Here is a 25,731-nt window from a genome sequence, read left to right as displayed (position 1 = left end):
GGAGGAGGGCGAGGGGGGGGGGGGGGGGGGGGCGGAGTTCGTACGGTCATGGAAAACCTGGAGAAGTCATGGAATTTTTTTTATGGTTATTTCCAGGCCTGGAAAAGTCCTGCAGGGAAGAAAGAAAATCCCCAAAGTGTTGAAAAAGTCCTGAAAATCATTTACGCTGAGTTTTAAATAATGAAATAAGATTTTAAAAGCACATTGTTCGCGCTGCAAGTGAACGCACCTTAACTGAAAAGACATCAATATTTATTCTTTTAATCTAAACTATTGTCTCATTCATTTGAGTCATTTAAGGTTATTTACTGTATGCTTTAGAATTCTCATTGTTAGTTTAAATATGACATTTTCTCACTTTTTCAAGTAAAAAAAAAAAATGTTGGTCATGGAAATTTGGTTTAAAGTCCTGGACACCCATTGGTCGACACGTGTATGCAGGCCACGTGTACGAGTGTGTTTGTGGCCTAAACAACAACACATTGGTGAGATGAAGGAGGAGAGGAGGGGGAGGGGGGGTCACTGAGGATCAAAAAACACCGGAGCAGAGAAACGGGGGCGGGGGGGGGGGGAGTTAATGAGGCAGGAGAGCGGCCATGACACGCAGTGGGCAGAGAGGTCAGGTGGAGCAGCACTCACCTCACACAGGAAGAGTGGGGTCAGAGGCTTAGATAGAGGGGGGGGGGGAGTGGAGGTGAGGGGGCGGGTGAGAGGGAGGGGGGAGGGGTGCAGTTCATATCACTTTGAGAACAAAGCAAAGCAGGCCCCCAAAAAAAGAAGAAGGAAGAAGCAGGAGGATTCTCTCAGGAGGTGTTCAGCAGCTCGTCTAATGAGTCCAATGAACAAGGCTCATGCAGACACACACACACACACACACACACACACACAGACACACACAGACACACACACAGACACACACACAGACACACACAGACACACACACAGACACACACACACAGACACACACACACACACACACAGACACACACAGACACACACAGACACACAGACACACACACACACAGACACACACAGACACACACAGACACACACACAGACACACAGACACACAGACAGACACACACACACACACACAGACAGACACACACAGACACACACAGACAGACACACACAGACACACACAGACACACACACACACAGACACACACAGACAGACACACACAGACAGACACACACAGACACACACAGACAGACACACACACAGACACACACACAGACACACAGACACACACAGACACACACACAGACACACACAGACACACAGACACACACACACAGACACACACAGACACACAGACACACAGACACACACACAGACACACACAGACACACAAACACACACACACAGACACACACATAGACACAGACAGACACACACACACACAGACAGACAGACACATACACACACAGACAGACAGACAGACACACACAGACAGACACACACACAGACACACAGACAGACACACATAGACACACAGACACATAGACACACAGACACACACACAGAGACACACACACAGACACAGACAGACACACACAGACAGACACACAGACACACACACACAGACACACACACAGACACACACAGACAGACACACACAGACACACACACACAGACACACACACAGACACACACACAGACACACACACACACAGACAGACACACAGACAGACACACAGACACACACACAGACACACACACACACAGACAGACACACATAGACAGACACACACACACACAGACATATAGACACACACAGACACACACAGACACACACAGACAGACACACACAGACACACACACACACACACACATACACACAGACATACACAGACAGACACACACAGACACACAGACAGACACACACAGACAGACACACACACAGACAGACACACACACAGACAGACACACACAGACACACACACAGAGACACACACACACAGACACAGACACACACACAGACAGACACACACACAGACAGACACACACACAGACACACACACAGACACACACACACAGACACACACAGACAGACACACAGACACACACACACAGACACACACACACAGACAGACACACAGACACACACACACAGACAGACACACACACAGACAGACACACAGACAGACACACACACAGACAGACACACACAGACACACACAGACAGACACACACAGACACACACACACAGACACACACAGACAGACACACACACAGACACACACACACAGACACACACACACAGACACACACACACACACACAGACAGACACACATAGACACACACAGACACACACACACAGACACACACACACACAGACAGACACACACAGACACACACAGACAGACACACACAGACACACAGACACACAGACAGACACACACAGACACACACAGACACACACACACACACAGACACACAAACACAGACACACACAGACAGACACACACACACAGACAGACACACAGACACACACACAGACAGACACACACAGACACACACACAGACAGACAGACACAGACACACACACAGACACACACAGACACACAGACACACACACACACACACAGACAGACAGACACACACACACAGACACACACACACAGACACACAGACACACACAGACACACACACACACACACACACACAGACACACACACACTCTACTTGTTTTCTCCAGGCGGCGGTTGTTCCCTGTCGGGTTCAGTCTGATCTCTGCAGGAGGCGTAATGATTTCTTTTTTTCTCATCACAAATAAATAATTTCCGTCATTTTCTTGGTGGCGTTTCTCGCTTTCTGTCACTTTGAGAGCGGCGAGGAAAAACAACTCTCATCGGACCAGAGAGGGAAATTGCCTTTCACAGCGAGATAGGCCGGTCGCTGGAAATACAACGTCTCGTGAAATCACTTGAGACGCCACTTATCTGGGTCACACACAAACCTTTAAACCTTTAACATCAAACTTATTAAAGCTGTCGAGTTATCGTTGTAAAGGAACTTGATGTATATATTAACACGTCCCGCTTGTATACCAGAAGAAAGAAAAGACTTGTCTTGATCCCCGTGGGTACATTCTTCTCTTCATTGAAACCATTCTTAGTAATTAAGGCGTGGGGACACTAGGGGGTTAAGTGCCTTGCTCAAGGACACTTCAACATGCAACTATGAGGAGAGAGCGGGGATCGAACCGGCGACCTCGTGGTTACTCAACCCCACTGAAGCTTTACCGATGTTGCGTAATACAAGAGGGTCGAAGCTTTCTGAATATTCCCTCGTGGATTCAAAGTTATGACGCAATATTTGCATCGAACTCCAGAAATGATGAGTTTTATATTCATATTAGAAACAATCAAAGAATGAAAAGAATATTATTTAGTTTTATAATCCTGTCTTTTGCCTTCTAAAGTCTGTATTTCCAACCTAGAGTTACCGATGTAACGTAATACAAGAGGGTAGAAGCTTTCTGAATATTCCCTCGTGGATTCTAAGTTATGACGCAGTATTTGCATCAAACTCCAGGAATATATCATAAATATCATATTGGAAACAATCAAAGAACCAAAAGTTTGATAATCCTGTCTTTTGGCTTATAAAGTCCGTATTTCCTTTTCAGCCTCAACAGCAACAGAACAATCCATGTTTCACACGGAGGGAAAAAGTCTCGCAGGCCAAAAGTCAAACTCAGTGGGAAAGAATCCGTGTGAGCGCGTTGACCCGTTTGAACAATGCTCCACCCGGTGTCGACGCTTTTATTGCTCTATTCCTCTCACGCGGCATTTACACCGCCGCTGTGGGCCTGCTGCTGCCGGCGACCATCACTCATTCACGTGGAGGAGGAGAAGTGTTCACACTGCAGCTCAGTCCATAAAATGAGTTTTTAATGTGTTATATAACGAAGAAACGCAGTAAATCTTGACATTTGAGAACTTTAAACCAGGCAGAGTTGTCCGTCAACTCCTAATCGATCATCTAATCCTCTCAGTTCAGACTCATTCCGCTGTTTCTTTACACCTTGAATCCCAAGACTGAGCAGCACGTCAACGTCAGGCAGGATTCAAATCGACGATAACAATCGGCTTCATTGCGTCGTAAAAAAAAACATAAATAAAATGTCTTAAAACGCAAAAAAAGATTAACAAAATGTCTTGACACGAAAAGAAAAAAAATGTCTTCATACGCTAAAAAAAACATTAAGAAAAATGTCTTCATACGCAAAAAAAACATAAACAAAATCTCTTAAAATGCAAAAAAAACATTAACAAAATGTCTTGATACGCAAAAAAAAAAATGTTTTCATACGCTAAAAAAAACATTTTAAAAATGTCTTTATACGCTAAAAAAAATTCTTCATACGCTAAAACATTAAAACATTTCTTTATTCACAAGGAAACATTTTTTTAAAGTCTTCATACACAAAAAAAACATTTAAAAAATCTCTTAAAACGCTAAAAAAACATAAACAAACTCTTCAAACGCTAAAAAAACATAAACAAAATGTCTTCATACGCTAAACAAAACATAAACAAAATCTCTGAAAACGCTAAAAAAACATAAACAAAATGTCTTAATACACAAAAAGAAAAAAAAATCTTCATACGCTAAAAAAACGCCGTTGGTCACATGGTGCTGCCCGTCCGCCTGCAGCCGTCTGGCATGCCGAAGAACCAACGGCGTGCAGATTGAGTCTGCCCCGGGTCTGTGTGGCCCACAGTGGGGGGTGCAGGTGCAATGTTCCTTTCATCAGAAGTCCTGATCGTTTTTCCCCTCGTTGTTTCCCCAGCTTGCCCCGTCGGTCAGTTCAAGGCGGCCTCGGAGGGACGCTGCACCGGCTGCCCGGGATTCAGCCACGCCGCCGCCGCGGGAGCGTCGGTGTGCGCGTGCCGCTCCGGGTATTTACGAGCCGAGACCGACTCCCCCGACGTCCCGTGCACGAGTGAGTATAGAGGAAGACGACGTGGACACGAGTCCACGGGCTTTACACGGCCGCTCAAACGTTTGGGGTCAACCAGACGATTTGGTGTTTTCCATTAAAACTCACTTTAATTTATCAAATTAATTACAAAATTAATATGAAATTTAGTCAAGACGTTGACGAGGTTATAAATAATGATTTTTATTGTAAATATGAATGTTGTTCTTCTTGTGGCTCAAAGGAAGGCCAGTTTTATAGCTTCTCTCACCAGCATAACTGTTTTCAGCTGCGCTCACATAAAAAGGGTTTTGAAGGGTTTGCTACCCCTCCGCTAGTCTTCTAAGGCGATAACCAGTGGCGGGCCGTCAGGGCCAGCAAGGCCTTCTCTGCTGGCCTAAAAACATCATCAGAATATATATTTTTTTCTAAATATATTTCCCCACAAATATGTATTCAATTATTTCCCAGAGTAAGAGTTATTCTCTTAATTTCATAGCGTTCCTCTTGGTTGCGCTGAGATTTGGAGGGCTGGTCTTTATGTTAGATCTTTTATCCAATCATATTCAGCCATCGTGTGTTGCCAGGGGGCTAAAATCTGCCCTTAGGCCTTCAGAATCAACATTGCGGGCGCTGGTAGCTTCAAGTGAATGGGAATGACAATGTTGTGTCAACCAATCAGCTTTAGAGTTGGCTCCTGTAGGCCTTCTAGAAGGCCCCGGAACCGGCACAGGAGCCAGCTAGCAGGCGGAGTGCTGCACGTCTTTTGATTGGATTACCAATATTGAGAGGCGGGTCCTATCGGCAGGTATATGCAAAACCTCAGAACTAGGAAACTGAATTTGATAAAGGAATTAATTCGCGGACTACAAAGCTGTTTTTTCAACCCACAATGGCGGAAGGAGGAGAAGATGTCGATTTGGTCGAGCATATACTTGAAATCTGCTTTGGGTGCGACAATGCCCTGTTTAGTGAACAAACGAGTGCAAGTGACTTTTTTTCCTTCTTTTTCTCCGTCCCGATGCGCGCATTCTGCAGCGGGCGAGACGGAGAGCCGAGATAAATGACATGCTGTTGTGTAGATACGATCAACATCAGACGGCTGTTTAGTTTAATAAATGAACAAAGACGTGCTATAGAGAAAATGATGGGGGCGGGCCAATTTTTTTTAATGTCATGCGATCTACCAATACTACGCCGCGATCGACCGGTAGGTCGCGATCGACGTATTGAGCAGCCCTGGTCTAGAGCCATGGCATCATAATGAGAGGAATAAGAGGTGGATTAATTCGGGTGGGACTGTGTAGGACCTCACTGAAGGCCCAGGCCCCAGGCCCACGGCCCGCCACTGGCGATAACACAATGTACCATCAGAACACTGGAGATGGGCCTCTACACAACTCTGTAGAGACTTCATTAAACACCAGAGAATAGTCATTTACACATTAACTATATAGAGAGAGGATTTATGATTCATTTAATGTGATCTTCATTGAAAAAAACTGATTTGAAAAATAAGGAAATTTCGAAGTTGTTGTTTTTTTCAAAGTGACCCCAAACTTTTGAACGGTATTGTAACGTAATTCCAAAAGATAATTGTATTTAATCAAAACACATATCTGGCCTGTGAAAACATGGGGGGGGGGGGGGGGGACAAGAAAAGCCTTGTTTTTATGAGCGTGTCCCACCTTTTAATCTTTAAAACTTCTGCTGTAATTGAGCTTTTTAAAATAAGGACATTTCTAAGTGACCCCAAACTTTTAAATGTTAATGTGTGTGTGAGCAACACAAGCCTCTACTCCTCTTCTTCACTCCGTTACATTTCTGGAGCCGTCTCTCGTTCCCCTCGGTGTTATTTAGCCAAACTCCTCTAATCTTGCCTTCATGTCCTTTGTCCCGCCCCCCGGGGCATTGAGATGCATGTCCCTTTGTGACAGGTGGCCGAGGGGGGGGGGGGGGGGCGTCCTCTCTAAAGTGGAGTAGGCATTGATGGACTTAAGTGACACCTCCATGCAGATTCAGGAATTTTAATTCAGCCGGCATCTCTGACGTGTGAATGCGAGGCCCTTTTGTAATTAGGTGCGCTCTGGGAAATCGGCCATAAAGAGGAAGTGAAACAAAGTGAAACGCGGCGGTTCCTGTTATCGGGTTTTCAATGCCGACTAGAATTTAACACCCAATTTGATTGTTGTCGATAACTTTAATGACAAAAGCATTTATCTTCATTATTAATCGCTTAATTAGGCCGTTCCTATTATTTATTCTGTTATTGTAACTGGATTGCCTGTGACATTCTTATATCTTTTTTCATTTGGATGCAAAATTGCAAATCAGACGTGCCGACTGCAAAGCACACTGAAAATAAGTGTTTTTACATGTCTGCGATTTTAATAATGTCAATAACTGATTGTTTTTGGCCCAAAATGTGAGTTAATTTTCACCCAGATTCTCTATGATGCCGGTAAGGACGCTATTAGCGCTTACGTTAGCTGCAGACTCAGCAGCAGAAAGTCACTCAGTGGCTGAGAGGTAGAACTAGTTCAGTTCTGCTCGGCTTGAGGCAATCTCTATCTTCTTCCAATGTTCAGGCCGTGGTCGTTATCTAGTTTTAAACGAACGTATAATTGCACAAGTTAAATTCTGCAACTCACAGATGCTCCCGCTGTGACGCAGGAGCAATGTTCTGCTGCGTGAGCACGCAACACAATGTCTTCATACGCTAAAAAACATTAACAAAATGTCTTCATACGCTAAAAAACATTAACAAAATGTCTTTATATGCAAATAAACATTAACAAAATGTCTTTATATGCAAAAAAACATGAACAAAATGTCTTCGTACACTAAAAAAACATTAATAAAATGTCTTTATATAATAAAAAAACTAACAAAAGGTCTTTATATGCATAAAAAACATTAACAAAATGTCTTTTTACTTCTAAAAAAAAAATGTAAAAGGTCTTTATAAGCTAAAAAAAACATAAATAAAATGTCTTCATACGCTAAAAAAATATATATATTTTTTTTTTACGCTAAAAAAACAATGAAAAGGTCTTTATAAGCTAAAAAAAAACATAAATAAAATGTCTTCATTCGCTAAAAAAACATAAACAAAACCTATACGGTAAAAAAACATAAATACAATTTCTTCATTCACTAAAAAAACATAAACAAAACCTCTATACGGTAAAAAAACATAAATACAATTTCTTGAGAAAAAAAAAATCTCTTCACATGCTAAGAAAAACATAAACAAAATGTCTTCTTACGCTAAAAAAACATGGAAGATTTGTGGAAATGTGGTTTATAGTCCTGGAGCCCCATTGGTCAACGTGTGTGTGACCCCTGTGTGGATGACTTGAGTGTATTTCGTAGAAAAGAAAGAAAACGTACATTTAAAGAGATAGATTTGCCGTTAGCTTAGCTTAGCATCACGACCTGCACATCCAAAGCTCTCCAGCTTAGTTTTTATAATCTTTACGTAAAGCATGACTTTACGTCACGCGTCTGTTCCGAACCGGATTTCCAAACCTCCCTTTGCCACTCGTTCATTTGTTCCCGCAGGACCCCCGTCGGCGCCGCGCAGCGTGGTGACCCAGATCAACGACACCACGCTCAGCCTGGCGTGGAACGAGCCGCTGGACAGCGGCGGCCGCGCCGACCTGAGCTACGCCGTGGGCTGCTCCGTGTGCCGCGCGCCCGGCGGCCCGTGCCTCTCCTGCGGCGACAGCGTCAGCTACCGGCCCGAGCAGCGCGGCCTGCCGGGCCGCCGGGTGGAGGTGTGGGGGCTGCTGCCCCAGACCACCTACGCCTTCACCATCCAGACCCTCAACGGGGTCACGGGGGTCAGCGGGAAGGACCCCGCCGGAGAGAACGTCAACATCACCACCAGCCACGACGGTGAGAGGGGGAGGGGGGGGAAGAGAGAAGAGGGAGAGAAGAGGTAGAAGAGGGGGAAGAGAGGTAGAAGAGGGGGGAGAGGGGGTCAGCGGGAAGGACCCCGCCGGAGAGAACGTCAACATCACCACCAGCCACAACGGTGAGGGGGGGGAGAGAAGAGGGGGAAGAGAGGTAGAAGAGGGGGGAGAGGGGGAAGAGGAGGAGAAGTAGAAGAGGGGAGGGGGGGAAGAGAGGGGAGAGAGAAGAGGGGGAAGAGAGAACGTCAACATCACCACCAGCCACGACGGTGAGGGGGAGAGGAGAAGAGGTAGAAGAGGGGGAGAGGGAGAGGTAGAAGAGGGGGGGAAGAGAGGGGAGAGAGGGAAGAGGGGGGAGAGAGAACGTCAACATCACCACCAGCCACGATGGTGGGGGGGGGGGGGGGGGGAGAGAGAGAGAAGAGGTAGAAGAGGGGGAAGATAAATGAAAAGGTAGAAGTGGGGCAAGAGGTAGAATGGGTAGAAAAGGGGTAAGAAGGGGAAGAGGGAATATGTATAAGAGGGGGGGAGAGGTGGAAGAGGGGGAAGAGGGAAGAGAGGAAATAGGTAGAAGATAGGGAAGCGGGAGAAGAGGGGTAAGAGGTAGAATAAGTAGAATAGGAGGAGAGGAAACAAAGATGATAAAAGGGAGAGGTAGAAGAGAAGGAGAGGTAGAAGAAGGGGAAGAGAGGGAGAGGTAGAATAGGTAGTGGAGGTAGAAGAGGTAGAAGAGGTAGTAGAGAGGGAGAAGTAGAAGAAGTAGAAGAAGTAGAAGAGGTAGAAGAGGTGGAAGAGGTGGAAGCCGATGAAGAGCAAGTGGAGCTGTGTTCTCATCCCCGTGCTGCCTTCAGTGCCCTCGCTGGTGTCCGTGATTCTGAAGAGCGACTCCACGGAGAGCAGCCTGACGCTGAGCTGGTCGGTGCCGGCTCAGCCTCACTACTCCATCCTGCAGTACCAGCTGCGCTACTGCGAGAAGGTGAGAACGCCGACCCACAATGCATTGCAACGCGGCGTCGCTCCGGTCTCGCCACACGAGGCGGCGGCTCGAGAACATCTGACGACGCTGCGTTCACAACCCCGTCCAGGTTTCTAGCCCGAGCCCCCGTTGGCACATTAATGTTGATTACTGTCTTTATTACAACAACAACAACAACAAAAGATTTTTAAAGATAATGTCTCGTTTGTAAGTAAAATAATTGTTAAAAAAATTAAAACATTTGCTCTCAAAAAAAAAATAACTGCGCTTTGAAAACGAAAATCTACAAGTTTGGGCGTAGTGGGCGGGGCTTAGGCTGCTGAATGAGCGAGGCGTTTCTATTGGTGGGTCACAGTGAAGAGGACACGGAGGTGCGTTAGCATCATATTGCTCCGTTTTATCAAAAGTGTTTTAAATGTCGCAGCTTTTCCCTTTTTTTATTATCGTTATCACCAACGTTTTTTATTCTTTTATTTTTTTTGCGAAAACTAACATTTAATTTACAAAAAAAACGAGAAATTCGCTCTCAAAACTTTTCCGTTTGATTGCGTAATAAAGACACAAATCTACCTTCATACTGAAGTTGTCGATTTCATATGAACCGGAGCGGACGATCGACACAGCCGCGTGTCATGTGACGACTGTTGACAGTGCATAAGGGTGTGTGTACTTTCCCTGACACAACACACCTGACACACCTGACACACCTGACACACACTAACAACACAACACGCTTCAGACGCGCTCCTTCCATCGCGATGAAAGACACGTGATCACCTTTTATATCATGTGCTTTTATTTTGAAGGTTTCAAATTAAATTGATTTGTGTTATTAGATCAATGTTCTTGTGTACAATATTTCTACTCTCGAATAAACAATCATCAAATGCAAAGACAGTTATCTCACGCTACGTTCGGGAGTCGTTTATCCAGCGCTTCAGTTGCACCGGCCCTTTAAGAGGCGGCCATGACGGTGAGCATTAGTTTCTGGTATGAGGCGTCTAGAGTTCCCGTTCCCGTCCGGTTTAACCCTCGGCGTTCCCGACAGGAGCGCCGCAGCGAGGACCAGTGCCGCTACGCGGAGAGCCAGCGGAACCAGGCGGTGCTGACGGACCTGCGCCGGGCCACGCAGTACGAGGTGCAGGTCCGGGCGCGCACCATGGCGGGCTACGGCAGCTTCAGCCCGGCGGCCATGTTCCACACGCTGCCCGACGGTCAGCCGCCACGCGCTCTACTCTCACTCTACTCTATTCTACTCTCACTCTACTCTATTCTACTCTCACTCTATTCTACTCTCACTCTACTCTCACTCTACTCTCACTCTACTCTCACTCTACTCTCACTCTACTCTACTCTCACTCTACTCTCACTCTACTCTCACTCTACTCTCACTCTACTCTCACTCTACTCTCACTCTACTCTACTCTCACTCTACTCTCACTCTACTACTCTCACTCCTCACTCTCACTCTCACCTCACCTATCTCACTCTCACTCTCCTCACTCACTCCACTCTACTCTCACTCTCACTCCTCCTCATCTCACTCTCACTCTACTCTCACTCTACCTCACTCTACTCTCACTCATTCTACTCACCCATTCTACTCTCACTCTATTCTCACTCTACTCTCCTCACTACTCACCTCATCTACTCTCACTCACTCTCCTCTCACTCTATTCTCACCTCTATTCTCACTCTCTCCTCATCTACTCACTCTATTCTCACTCTATTCTCACTCTATTCTACTCTCACTCTATTCTCACTCTATTCTCACTCTATCTCTCACTCTATTCTACTCACTCTATTCTACTCTCACTCTATTCTTCACTCACTCTATTCTTCACTCACTCTATTCTCACTCTATTCTACTCTCACTCTATTCTACTCACTCTATTCTCACTCTTCACTCATTCTATTCTTCACTCATTCTGTTCTTCACTCATCTACTTCACTCACTCTATTCTTCACTCACTCTATTATTCACTCACTCTATTATTCACTCATTCTATTCTTCACTCATTCTGTTCTTCATTCACTCTATTATTCACTCACTCTATTCTTCACTCATTCTACTCTTCACTCATTCTACTCTTCACTCATTCTACTCTTCACTCATTCTACTCTTCACTCACTCTATTCTTCACTCACTCTATTCTTCACTCATTCTATTCTTCACTCATTCTACTCTTCACTCACTCTATTCTTCACTCACTCTATTATTCACTCACTCTATTCTTCACTCATTCTATTCTTCACTCATTCTACTCTTCACTCATTCTACTCTTCACTCATTCTATTATTCACGTATTCTATTCTTCACTCACTCTACTCTTCACTCACTCTATTCTACTCTCATTCTATTCTTCACTCATTCTATTCCTCACTCACTCTATTCTTTACTCATTCTATTCTTCACTCATTATATTTTTTTCTCATTCTATTTTGTACTTATTCTATTCTTTATTATTTCTATTTTTTACTCAGTTTATTCTTTACTCATTCTATTCCTCACTCATTCTATTCTTCACTCATTCTATTCTTCACTCATTCTATTCTTTACTCATTCTATTTTGTACTTATTCTATTCTTTATTATTTCTATTTTTTTACTCAGTTTATTCTTTACTCCCATTATTATTATTTTTTCAGATTCAGTCCCCAATGTTGTCTTTTAATAATAATCCATTTAATTTATTGAAGGAACCCAAAGATACGTTACATGTTAGTCATACACTGTGGAGACAAATACATGGAGCAACCCAGGGGGAGAAGAGGGGGATGAGGGAGAAGAGGCAGAAGAGGGGGATGAGGTAGAAGAGGGGGATGAGGTAGAAGAGGGGGAAGAGGTAGAAGAGGTAGAAGAGGGTGAAAGGTAGAAAAGGGGGAAGAGGTAGAACATATAAAATAGGGGGAAGAGGTAGAAAAGGTATGAGAGGGGGATGAGGTAGAATAAATAGTATAGATAGAAGAGGGGGAATTAGTAGAAGAGGGGGATGAGGTAGATGAGGTAGAAGAGGGGGGATATGTAGAACATTTGAAATAGGGGGAAGAAGTTGAAGAGGTAGCAAAAGTATGAGAGGAGGAAGAGGGGGATGAGGTAGAAGATGTAGAAGCCAATATCAGGGTCCGTACGGTCATGGAAAACCTGGATAAGTCCTGGGAAGAAAAAAAAAACCTTGCTCAAGGACACATGGACTAGGGCGGGGATTGAACCGGCAACCCCCGGATTGACAGACGGACCTGCTAATCTAACTACTCCGTCATCTCTCTCTCTCTCTCTCTCTCTCAGGTCTGAACTCGGCCGCCCAGTTCCTCGTGCCCGGCATCTTCATCGCCATGGGGATGCTGCTGCTCATCACCTTCGTCTTAGTGGCCGCCTTCTGCGTGCGGTGAGAACGAGGGAGTGGGGGAAAAAGAGAGAGAAAAAGGGTGGAGGAGCGAAAAGAGAGAAAGAAAAAGATTTCGAAGGGGAAAGAAGGCTGACACAATAACAGGAAAATGGGGTCGCGACCCCCATTTTTTTTTGTTCCTACAGTTTTGCACCGATTCAGCCGCCATGTTTGTTTCTGTGAGTTCAGACGCTCAGCGTCACGCTCATTAGAACGTTCGTTCAAATAGTGTGTGTGTGTGTGTGTGTGTGTGTGTGTGTGTGTGTGTGTGTGTGTGTGTGTGTGTGTGTGTGTGTGTGTGTGTGTGTGTGTGTGTGTGTGTGTGTGTGTGTGTGTGTGTGTGTGTGTGACGGTAGAGAGGGCAGGGAGAGACAGGATGCAGGCGTCCCAGCCCTGTTTCCACGGGGCAGGAGAACAATAGCTATGACCTTGTGACACACACTCACACACACACACACACACACACACACAAACACACACACCAGTGGCTGAGGCCCAGATCTGCCGCGATCGGAGGGTGGTGCACATTATCGCTATTTTGGGATTGTGAGGCGGGAGAGAACTGGAGGAAGCCGAGGATCCAGGAGCTGCTGGGCCGATGGAGACTTACAGGGGGGGGGGGGTTCTGGTGGAGGGCAGAACCACGGCGGGTTCTATCAGGACCACGACGGGTTCTTCACTGATTTATCAACAATTAAAAGAAAAAATTTAAATGGCGCCGGCCTCTGATTTGGGCCAAGATGGACGAATATTTTCCGAAGGGGATCAAACCAGTATCATGTCATATTATATTATATCATGTCATATTATATGATGTCTTCTTCATGTCTTCATGTCTTCTTCATGACTTCATGTCTTCTTCATGTCTTCTTCATGTCTTTATCATGTCATCATGTCTTCATCATGACTTCATGTCTTCTTCATGTCTTCATCATGACTTCATGTCTTCTTCATGTCTTCATCATGACTTCATGTCTTCTTCATGTCTTCATGACTTCATGTCTTCATCATGTCTTCATGTCTTCATCATGACTTCATCATGTCTTCATGTCTTCATCATGTCTTCTTCATGTCTTCATCATGACTTCATGTCTTCTTCATGTCTTCATGTCTTCTTCATGTCTTCTTCATGTCTTCATGTCTTCTTCGTGTCTCCTCCCCTGCAGCAGACACAGCCAGGTGAAGGACCCGGAGCTGAGCGACAAGCACAGCCAGTACCTGGTGGGCCAAGGTAACGAGTGAAGGACACTTCCCCCTCAGCGTGGGACCTTGTGACATCATCACCGCCGCTCCACCCTTCACACGTCTTCTCTCTTCCTTTCCCACGTTGCTCTCCTCTCTAGGGGTCAAGGTCTACATCGACCCCTTCACCTACGAGGACCCCAACGAGGCCGTCAGGGAGTTCGCCAAGGAGATAGATGTTTCCTTTGTCAAGATCGAGGAGGTCATCGGAGCGGGTGAGACCCTCGGCTCCTCCCATTACTCACGGATGGACTCTCTCTCTCTCTCCCTCCCTCTCTCTCTCTCTCTCTCCCTTTCTCCCTCACTCCCTCTCTCTCCCTCCCTCCCTCTCACTCTCTCTCCCTTCCTCCCTCACTCACTCCCTCTCTCTCTCTCCCTCCCTCTCTGTCTCTCACTCTCTCCCTTCCTCCCTCACTCACTCCCTCTCTCTCTCTCTCTCCCTCCCTCTCACTCTCTCCCTCCCTCTCTCTCTCTCACTCTCTCCCTCTCACTCTCTCTCTCCCTTCCTCCCTCTCTCTCTCTCACTCTCTCCCTTCCTCCCTCACTCACTCCCTCTCACTCTCTCTCTCCCTTTCTCCCTCACTCCCTCTCTCTCTCTCCCTCCCTCTCTCTCTCACTCTCTCCCTTCCTCCCTCACTCACTCCCTCTCTCTCTCTCACTCTCTCCCTTCCTCCCTCACTCACTCCCTCTCTCTCTCTCTCACTCCCCCCCTCCTTTCTCCCTCCCTCTCTCTGTCCCTGCCTCTCTCCCTCCCTATCTCTTCCTAACTCCCTCCCTTCGTCCCTCTATCCCTCTCTCTCCCTCCCTCCTCTCTCTTTCTCCCTCTCTCTCTCTCACTCCCCCCCTCCTTTCTCCCTCCCTCTCTCTGTCCCTGCCTCTCTCCCTCCCTATCTCTTCCTAACTCCCTCCCCCTCTCTCTCCCTCCCTCCCTCTCACTCCATCCCTCTCTCTCACTCCCTCCCTCCCTCTTTCCCCCTCTCTCCCTCTCCCCTCTCTCTCTCTCCCTCTCCCCTCTCTCTCTCTCCCTCCCTCCCTCCCTCTCTGTGTGGATGTTTTTTAAAAGCTGATTTAAACAGATGTTCATCTCTCAACGTGACATCATGAGGAACATATTTAATTAACTCTGAATTGATTTAAAACAATCGTCTTTATTTTTATTTTATCGGGCGTGATTCAATTGTCGGCGTCTAAATAAAGAAAATAAATAAATATGTTTATTCAAACTAAAGATCATCGCCAGCTTCAGGCGGAAAACAACGGCCAGCCTCCTAATGTGGCTAACTGTGTGTGTGTGTGTGTGTGTGTGTGTGTGTGTGTGTGTGTGTGTGTGTGTGTGTGTGTGTGTGTGTGTGTGTGTGTGTGTGTGTGTGTGTGTGTGTGTGTGTGTGTGTGTGTGTGTGTGTGTGTGTGTGTGTGTGTGTGTGTGTGTGTGTCTCTGTCTCTGTCTCTGTCTCTGTGTGTGTGTGTGTGTGTGTGTGTGCGCTGCAGGAGAGTTCGGGGAGGTGTGTCGTGGCCGGCTGAAGGTCCCGGGGAAGAAGGAGAACTACGTGGCCATCAAGACGCTGAAGGGCGGCTACACCGACAAGCAGAGGCGGGACTTCCTATCCGAGGCGTCCATCATGGGTCAGTTCCAGCACCCCAACATCATCCACCTGGAGGGCATCATCACGGCCAGCTGCCCCGTGATGATCCTCACGGAGTTCATGGAGAACGGAGCGCTGGACTCCTTTCTACGGGTGAGAAAACACGCCGGAAAAAAACACGCCGGGAAACACACCGCTTCAGTTTCTTATTAATTCTGCAGCTAAACGACATTCAGTTATATGTTATATATGTCTATATATATTTAGAACTATATATATATTATATATATATATTTAATATATACATATATTATATATAGTATATATAGTATATATATAGACATATATATATGGATAGATATACTAGGACTATATAAATATATGTATATTATATGAATTGAATATACATATTTAGATTATATATATATTATAGATATAATATATTATATATTCATATATATATATACAGTATTTCTCTATATATATATAAATATATATAGACATATATTTAGGACTATTTATAAATATATATATATATTCATACAGACATATATGTATGACTATATTTATATATATATAGACATATATTTAGGACTCTATTTATATATATATATATAGACATATTTATACATTTATCGACATATATTTAGGACCATATATATATATATTCTTTCTCCAACTGAACTGTTTGTTTTTCCTCTGCAGCTCAACGACAGCCAGTTCACGCCCATCCAGCTGGTGGGGATGCTGCGCGGCATCGCCTCGGGCATGAAGTACCTGGCGGAGATGAGCTACGTGCACCGCGACCTGGCGGCCAGGAACATCCTGATCAACAGCAACCTGGTGTGCAAGGTGTCCGACTTCGGCCTGTCGCGCTTCCTGCAGGAGAACTCCTCGGACCCGACCTACACCAGCTCCCTGGTGAGAGGACGCTGAACAGTAAATCTGTCTACAGTATATATATATATACAGATATATGTATATATAGAGACACATATATATATATATATATATATATATGAATAAATACATATATATATATATAAACATATATAATATATATATTTATATAGACATATGTAAATGTATATACGCATATATATAACAATATATATATATGTCTATATATATATATTATATATAATATATATATATTTAGGACTATATATATATTACATATATATAGCACTAAATACTGTATCTGTATAAAAATATATTGTATAGAATAATATCTATTTAGGACTATAAATAATATATATCTATATATTTAGTTCTATATATATATATATAGACATATATATAATATATACATAATATATATTAAATATATGTCTAGATATATCCATATATTTGGGACTATATATACAAATATTTAGGAATAAAAATTACATATATTTAGGACTATATATTCATATATTTGGGACTATATATACAAATATTTAGGAATAAAAATTACATATATTTAGGACTATGTATTCATATATTTAGGACTGTATATTTACATATATTTAGGACTATATATACATATATTTATGACTGTATATTTAGATATATTTAGGACTATATATTCATATATTTAGGACTGTATATACATATATTTAGGACTATATATACATATATTCATATATTTAGGACTATATATACATATATTTAGGACTAAATATTTATATAATGTGTATCTGGTGCTGCCTGTTCTCTCCTCGTCCAGGGAGGTAAGATCCCGATCCGCTGGACCGCCCCGGAGGCCATCGCCTTCAGGAAGTTCACCTCCGCCTCCGACGTGTGGAGCTACGGCATCGTCATGTGGGAGGTCATGTCTTTCGGAGAGCGGCCGTACTGGGACATGAGCAACCAGGACGTGAGTCCCACGCCATTAAAAAAACAACTCTAGCAATCGTGGGGGCTTCGTTAAGATAATAGATAATTGCTGATTGTTTCTTCCTCTTTGTGAATGGCGATCGTCTGTATTCATCAGGTCATCAACGCCATCGAGCAGGACTACCGGCTGCCGCCGCCCCCCGACTGCCCCACCCACCTGCACCAGCTGATGCTGGACTGCTGGCAGAAGGACCGCTCGGCGCGCCCTCGCTTCTCCGACCTCGTCAGCGCGCTCGATAAACTCATCCGCAACCCCGCGTCGCTGAAGATCGTCGCTCAGGAGGGAGCGGGGTGAGTGACGGCACATTAACCTCCACCGGGGGAAGACGAGAGGGTCACGGGGCGGTGGATAGAAACAGAGGAGGGGGGAAGTGCCACGTCTTTCATGACGTCTTATTCACCCCACTGACTGAAATCCAGGAGCATTTAAACAAGAAATTGGGGCATTTTTTAAAACTTGTGCAATAACATTTAAACCTTTGGTCAAAAATAATAAATGTACTTATTTAGGCTCACAGGATATGAGCAATTCTCATTAAAATGTCAATAATAAGACTATTAGGCAGTAATAAGACTATTAGGCAGTAATAAGACTATTAAGCAGTAGTCTACAGATTCTAATTGTTTGTTTTTTACAAAAAACAAACAATTTTGTTCTTATTTCTTTGTGGTTATTTATTGCTATTCACAATTCTAACTTATTTCTTTGTTTTTTATAATTAAATATTATAGTTATTGATTTTTTGTAGGACACACACAAATACAAACACCTTTAAATCATTGAAATTATTAGAGGAAATTATGGGAGCAATTTTTTTACTTCAATAAAAATTAAACCTTTGTTTAAAAATAATAAATATACTTATTTAGGCTCATAGTATATGAGCAATTGTCATTAAAATGTCAATAATAAGACTATTAGGCAGTAATACGACTATTAGGAAATAATAAGTCTCTTAGACAATAGTCTACAGGGTTTTCTGAGATGTTTTTAACAACAAAAAACAGAAACATATTCAATCATATTCTTATTTATTTGTGGTTATTTATTGTTATAATTTTTTTCTAAATAACTTTTTTTTTATTTTATTTTTTAATTAAAACTTATATGTATTGATTGTTTGTGTGTGTGTAGCTTCCCAGTACAGGAAGTCCAGATAGGACACACACAACAAAGAACACAAACAAAACGCTATTAAATGATCTCATGATGGGGCCATGTGTTTCCTCTCCTGGTCACATCAGGGGCCACATCACATTTCCTAAGGGCCGCTTTGCCCTTTGCCCCGGTGTTGGAATGGACACGTGGGACCCCCCCCACGGCCCCCTCTCATGCACCCCTTTAACCTCCTGCTGGGGGCCCGTCGGCCTCTTGCTGGGCCCACTTCCCTTCCTCCACATTCTGCTTGTCAGCTAAGAGGACGGAGCCCATTGTTCGGCCCCCGCCGGTCCACTCCGGCCTCGGATTGCACCTTTTGGAATGTTTGCTTGTTTATATTTATGCGCCTCCTCCCGCGGTGTTATTTCGATGACAGCGTGAGTAAAGAACCTCGGTTCTGTCCCCCTCCAGGCCGTCTTACCCCCTGCTGGACCAGCGGGCCCCTTTGGACCTGTCGTCGTGCGCCTCGGTGGGCGAGTGGCTCCGGGCCATCAAGATGGAGCGCTACGAGGACGGCTTCCTGCAGGCCGGCGTCACCGCGGTGGACCAGCTGGCCCAGATCGCCACGCAGTGGGTTCTGGGTTTTATCTAAACTGAGTATCAGGGTCATGGAAAACCTGGAAAAGTCATGGAATTTTTTTATTGGTTACTTCCAGGCCTGTAAAAGTCCTGGGAAAAATGTAATCCTAAAAGTTTTGGAAAAGTCATGGATTTTTTTTTAATATTCATATGTTTCATTCATGCTGTGTTTTTAAATAATTAATATGTCCTATTAAGTCCTGAAAAAGAAAAGAAAAATGTTTAAAGTTTTTTTTAAAGTCATGGAAATTAGTTATATTCATATATCTACGCTGAGTTTTAAATAATTAATATGCTTTTTAAAAGAAAGACGCTCTAAATATAAGCCGGCATACGCTCTTTCATACAAGCACATTTCTCCGCGCTGCAAGTGAACGCACCGTAACTGAAAAGACATAAATGTTTATTCTTTTAATCTAAACTATTGTCCCTCATTCATTTGAGTCATTTTAGGTTATTTACTTTATGCTTTGGAATTCTCATTGTTAGTTTAAATCGGACGTTTTCTCACTTTTTCATGTATACATCAAGATTTTAAAAGAAAGATGTGGTCATGGAAATTTGTTTAATAGTCCTGGACACCATTGGTCGACACGTGTGTGTGACCCCCTTTACTTATCTCATGAAAAATACGTTTTTAGTAGTTAAAGTTAGATAACTTCTCGAAAAGCTGTCGTCCCAATCTCCAGAGGTTTAAATTCCTTATTTAAATTCAAGACGACAGAAGCCCAGCGAGCGAAAATGTGTCCAATATATATATATATATATTTATATATATATATATATATTGTATTCCTTCCGGTCTCATTAGTGATCTGTTCCTCTCTGTTCAGGGACCTGCTGCACATGGGCGTGACGTTGGCCGGCCACCAGAGGAAAATCCTTTCCAGCATCCAGACGATGACCTTTCGGAACAAGAGCACCGCGACCGTGACCTTCTAGCTCACCCCCCCCCCCCGTAATCTGGAGCGTGAACGCCAGCACACGTTGTACTCTCAGCCCTCCAGATGCTCTCCGTCTTTCAACGTGGACTTCGAGGCGCAATCGGCAGAATTGACCTCTGACCGAAAAAGAAATAACTCCAAAAATTCCGTAAGATGACTTTAAGATGACTTTAAGATGACTTTAAGATGACTTTAAGATGACTTTTCCCCCATCGGAGGAAGAGCGAGCGGTCCAGAGACGGGCGTTTCCCGGGCAACCACGGTGACCGTGGGACAACGATGCCGTTGACTTTGACTCTTTACACTTTTTTTTATTTTATTTTTTAGTCCGTGTTTTTGTATCTCGACTTGGAGTAAGGACCCAATACATGTTCTACACTAAGAAGACACACGGAGAAGAATCACATTCTGGAACTGGCTTGTTTTCCCAGTAAAAAGACAAGAGAGAGAGAGAGAGAGAAAGAAGAGACTGCTCTCAGCGGTGGTGTCTCGTGTTGAGTTACACGCCCACCGTGTTCTCCCCTCTCGGCGGTTGGACCTCCTCTTCTCTCGGCGTGATGATGTCATGCATAACTTTCGGGGAGCGCCGCGCTCGCTCGTCCCAACCGGACTTCTTCGGAAGAGAGAGAGGACGGAGAGAGAGACGTATCCATCGGCACTTTCCCCGCATTTCAGAGTGAAATGCAACGTTCAGGACCAGGTGGACCCAGAGAACCGGGTCCCCATCTGGGCCTCTTAACACTGTTCTTGTTCATAACAATGCCTTTTTTATTCTCTTATTCTCTCCATCTTCCGGTGCCATTCAAGTCGTCTTTGTGGACTTAAAAAAAACAAAAACGAAAATTTATTTTATGAGCAGAAGATTCTTGTCTCATTAAAATGTTCCTCGAAGGGAAACTTTGACATTTTGAATCGGTCGCGTCGCTTCGCGTCGCAGTCGGCGAATTGTTTCTGCTTTTTTTTTTGCCTCCAAAAGCTTTTAAAACAAATTCCGTCCGTGAAATTCTGAACGTTTTGCTTTGAAGACTTTGTGCAGCAGCTACGAGCTAAGCTAACACTAACACGCTAGCCTGGAGCACAGCGGCTATTATTACAGAAGAAGAAGCTCAACGTGTCAAAGTATTGCTCAAAGACATCTGAAGGATAATACCAGTTGCTTTTGCATAATTTACCTGCATTGAATTAGGAAATATTCTGTTTTAAACAGCTGCAAAAAAAAAAAAATTCATTTACTACGTTGAATTTGAAATGGTGTGATTGCTTTTTCTAAATGTTTTAAAGCTGAAGTCTCTGGATTTAAACATGGCATTTATATCATGTGCAATAATCAGATTTTGCACACATTCAAAATGCGACGATTGACATTAATTAAAAACGATATTGGTGATAATCGGTTAAAAAAAAAAAAAAATTTGTCATAAACTCTGGTATCGTCACCCGAGAGTCTGAGGTTCCTTTTAAGGATTATGAGCGACGTGGTTTTCATATTGAAGATCTCGGTTACACTTTGATGGAGGGATGATGGAGGGATGATGGAGGGATGATGGAGGGATGACGTGTGTTGTGGCTCCTGTGTGTTCGGCTTCTTCTGTGTTCAGTATTCTCCATAAAGACACGCAGTGTTTCCTCTCCGGGACTCGAGCCGCTCCTCGTCTGTGAAGCAAAGATAGGTCAGAAGGATGATCCTCTCGGACCTGAAAGCGAAGATCCGTAATCTACCCGGCGACAGGCGGTGTCTCTGGATCTGCTTGTTTTCATTTTGATTCCAGTTCTTCTCTCTGTGTGAAATAAATAAAAAAGTTTCTTGGTTTTCATTCAATTTAGTTAATAAAAATTATTTTGTTTTTCTGTCAAAAGATTCGTGTTGGATTTTTAGTGTTTTCCATCAACTGTTTACACACAGAGGGGTTCAACCTCTCTCTCCCTCCCTCCCTCTCTCTTTCTCCCTCCCTCCCTTTAATCTCATTCCCTCTCTCCCCCTGCTTCCTGTTCTCTCCCTTCCTTTCTCTCCCCCTCTCTTCTTCTCCCTCCCTCCGCTTCTCTCTCTCTCTTCCCCTCTCCCTCTCCTTTCTTTCCCTCCCTCTCTTTCTCCCTCCCTTTAATCTCATTCCCTCTCTCTCTCTGTCCCTCTCTCTCTACCCCTCCCTCGCCCTCCCTCTCCATCTCCCCATCTTTCTGCCTCTCTCTCTCCAGAGAGCTGTTAACCCCTCGAGGGCCTCCTCTTGTTCTTCAGCCCTTTTAATCTGGAGGAGATGTTCCTTTCTTCTCTCGGCTGAGAGGAGCTCAGACTAAACTCTCTCTCCTCCGCCAGCGGGCGAGCTGCCGGCCTCCTCCAGTGATCAATGCTCTGTGATCGTCTCTGAGCCCTGGACTCCGGTTCAGACCGAAGAACCACGAACAACGTTCCCCACGCCGTGTTCCTGTGTGGAGAGAGAGGGGGGGGTGGGGGGAAGGGGGCGGGGCATTCAGCTCTGGTTTCTACTAGTCAGTGCTCTGCGTGACCTTTGACCCCTGGCCGTGGAGGAGAGATCCAGCCCGGGCTTTGTCCCCTGAAGGCCGGTCACCGGCCGGGGGTCTCAGATAGTTTTTCCGCATTCCTGTGTGCACTCGACTGTGGGGGGGGGGGGGGGGGTTATTGGGTAGGTGGATGGTAGTGGGTGGGTGGTGGTGTGTGTGAGTGTTATTGTGTGTGTGTGTGTATTAGTGTGTGTGTGTGTGTATTAGTGTGTGTTTGTGTTATTGTTTGTGTGTGTTAGTGACTGTTAGTGTGTGTGTGTGTGTGTGTTAGTGTGTGTTAACCGGTGGGACAGGTACGACGGTCTCACATGTCTGGAGCAGCGAAAGGCCAAATAAAGAAGGGATAATGCATCAGATGTGTGTTGTTAAAGGTGTGTCTCTCCCTCCTTCTCCCCCTCTTTTTCTCTCTCTCTCTCCCTCCATCCTTCCCTCTCTCCCTCCCTCACTATCTCTCTCCTTCCCTCTTTTGTTCTCTCTCTCTCTCTCCCCCTCTCTTTCTCTCCATCCCTATCTCTCCCTCCCTCTCTCCTCCCCCCTCCCTCCTCCTGGTGCCAGATGATCATCCCTGAGACGACCCTCTTCTCTTCCTCTATATTTCAGAGTAAATCCAGAGATCATTTCTTCCCACCTGTGTTCAGCGAGGTGAAAGACGGCCGCCGAGCGCCTCCTCTCGTCATCCCTCCCCCCCCCCCCTCCCCCGCTGTTCGACAGCATTCCTGTTGACTCCTTGGCGGAGCACCCGGAGCGTTCTCCCTGACCCACCTGGTCAAACACAGGTTGAGAGAATGTAATTTACTTCCCTGTTTGAAGAGGAGTTACTCTTGTACTCTTCATCACGCCCTTAATCCGGTTAATCAGAGTAAACCTTTGCAGCGGAGGCCCTGCTGTCCCCTCCTCGCTGTAGTGGCAGCGTCTTCGCGTGTTGTTCTGTTGTCGGCTGCAGGCTGTCCCCTCCAGACGAAGACATGAGACGCAGGTCTGATCACAAGTTAAGACACTTCTCTAAAGTTTGTGTTTTACTTCTCCACGAAGACTTCACGAGCAGCGACCCCCAGGAGGTGTGTTCAGGTTCCTTCACATCCAGAAGGTGTGTTCAGGTTCCTACCCTCCAGAAGGTGTGTTCAGGTTCCTGTTTTTAAGATGGTGTGTTCATGTTCCTTTCTTTCAGAAGGTGTGTTCAGGTTCCTACCCTGCAGAAGGTGTGTTCAGGTTCCTTTCCATCCAGAAGATGTGTTCAGGTTCCTGTCGTCCAGAAGGTGTGTTCCGGTTCCTGTCGTCCAGAAGGTGTGTTCAGGTTCCTTTCCATCCAGAAGATGTGTTCAGGTTCCTGTCGTCCAGAAGGTGTGTTCAGGTTCCGTTCCATCCAGAAGGTGAGTTCAGGTTCCTGTCGTCCAGAAGATGTGTTCAGGTTCCGTTCCATCCAGAAGGTGAGTTCAGGTTCCTGTCGTCCAGAAGGTGTGTTCAGGTTCCGTTCCATCCAGAAGGTGTGTTCAGGTCCCTGCCCTCCAGGAGGTGTGTTCAGGTTCCTTTCTTTCAGAAGGTGTGTTCAGGTTCCTGGCCTCCAGGAGGTGTGTTCAGGTTCCTTTCTTTCAGAAGGTGTGTTCAGGTCCCTGCCCTCCAGGAGGTGTGTTCAGGTTCCTGCCCTCCCTGTGGTGTGTTCAGGGTCTCAGCTTTCCTCTTGTGTTCCACTCCTCTGAGATGAGCTGCTGACCTTCCCCTCTTCTCTTCCTCTCTGTGAATCAGCTTCTGAAACTCAACCCCACCACCAAGAACCACTGTGTGTGTGGTGTGTGTGTGTGTGTGTGTGTGTGTGTGTGTGTGTGTGTGTGTGTGTGTGTGTGTGTGTGTGTGTGAGAGTGTGTGTGTGTGTGTGTGTGTGGGGGGGGGAATTAAAAGTCCGGGGGAAGAATATCAAATTGCAAAAGTCGTGAGGAGTTGTGTGACAACAAGGAAGCGTGTGAGTGTGTGCAAGTGTGTGGTGTGTGTGAGTATTTGTATATGTGTGTGTGTGAGTGTGTATGTGTGTGTGGTGTGTGTGTATCCAGAAAGCATCTCATGTTTTAGATGATCTGTTTCGTGCTCTCTGATTGGTCAGTTCCCTCCACCAGGTCCTCTTCACCTCTGAAGGCCCCACAGAGATCTTCACCTTCACCTTCATCTTCACCTTCACCTTCACCTTCACCTCCACCGAGCGCCACAAGCAGATCAAAGGCGTCTCAGGAATGTGAGGAATGTGCAACATAAACATGAGTTTGCATCACTTGAGGCGTCGTTCTGTCCTTCATGTTTACAGGATGTTCTGTTTGTGTTGTGGTCTCAGTTGTTTACCTTGCCCTCTTCTTCTTCTTCTTCTTCTTCTACGTTTAAATTACGCGGTGTCGGGTAACCAACGTCCTGTAAACGAGCGAGATGTTTACAAAGTGGTAAACAACTCAATATTCATGTAAACAATCACACGCACGAGAGCTACCTGAAGTCTGAACCTGATCCGGGGGGGGGGGGGGGGGGGCAGGAGGTTAAAGCGGCCAGGAACGCGTGTGTGTGTGCGTGTGCATGCACGTGTGTGTGTGTGTGTGTGTGTGTGTGTGTCACCTTTGTTCCCCCCACTTGAACAGT

The 25,731-nt window shown here is 45.0% G+C and overlaps 1 protein-coding gene across 1 annotated transcript in view; it reads left to right on the top strand.

Moving 5' to 3' along the window:
• The window catches only part of ephb4a (eph receptor B4a), a 55,691-nt gene extending 33,274 nt beyond the window's left edge, over positions 1-22,417 (top strand). Inside the window, exons 5-17 of the mRNA XM_056444405.1 lie at positions 4,804-4,956; positions 8,497-8,832; positions 9,701-9,825; positions 10,874-11,039; positions 13,114-13,213; positions 14,380-14,444; positions 14,557-14,670; positions 15,944-16,191; positions 16,744-16,959; positions 17,747-17,896; positions 18,014-18,207; positions 19,487-19,645; positions 20,488-22,417. Of these exons, the coding sequence (XP_056300380.1) occupies positions 4,804-4,956; positions 8,497-8,832; positions 9,701-9,825; positions 10,874-11,039; positions 13,114-13,213; positions 14,380-14,444; positions 14,557-14,670; positions 15,944-16,191; positions 16,744-16,959; positions 17,747-17,896; positions 18,014-18,207; positions 19,487-19,645; positions 20,488-20,596 (2,135 nt within the window). The 3' untranslated portion in view covers positions 20,597-22,417. The remainder of the gene's footprint in view (positions 1-4,803; positions 4,957-8,496; positions 8,833-9,700; positions 9,826-10,873; positions 11,040-13,113; positions 13,214-14,379; positions 14,445-14,556; positions 14,671-15,943; positions 16,192-16,743; positions 16,960-17,746; positions 17,897-18,013; positions 18,208-19,486; positions 19,646-20,487) is intronic.
• Positions 22,418-25,731: the final 3,314 nt, after the last annotated feature.

Source organism: Pseudoliparis swirei, chromosome 3 (genome assembly GCF_029220125.1).
Source record: "Pseudoliparis swirei isolate HS2019 ecotype Mariana Trench chromosome 3, NWPU_hadal_v1, whole genome shotgun sequence".
NCBI classification, from domain to species: Eukaryota; Metazoa; Chordata; class Actinopteri; order Perciformes; family Liparidae; genus Pseudoliparis; species Pseudoliparis swirei.
The sequence above is the reverse complement of the archived record's forward strand: the minus strand, read 5'-3'. Positions and strand labels throughout refer to the sequence as shown.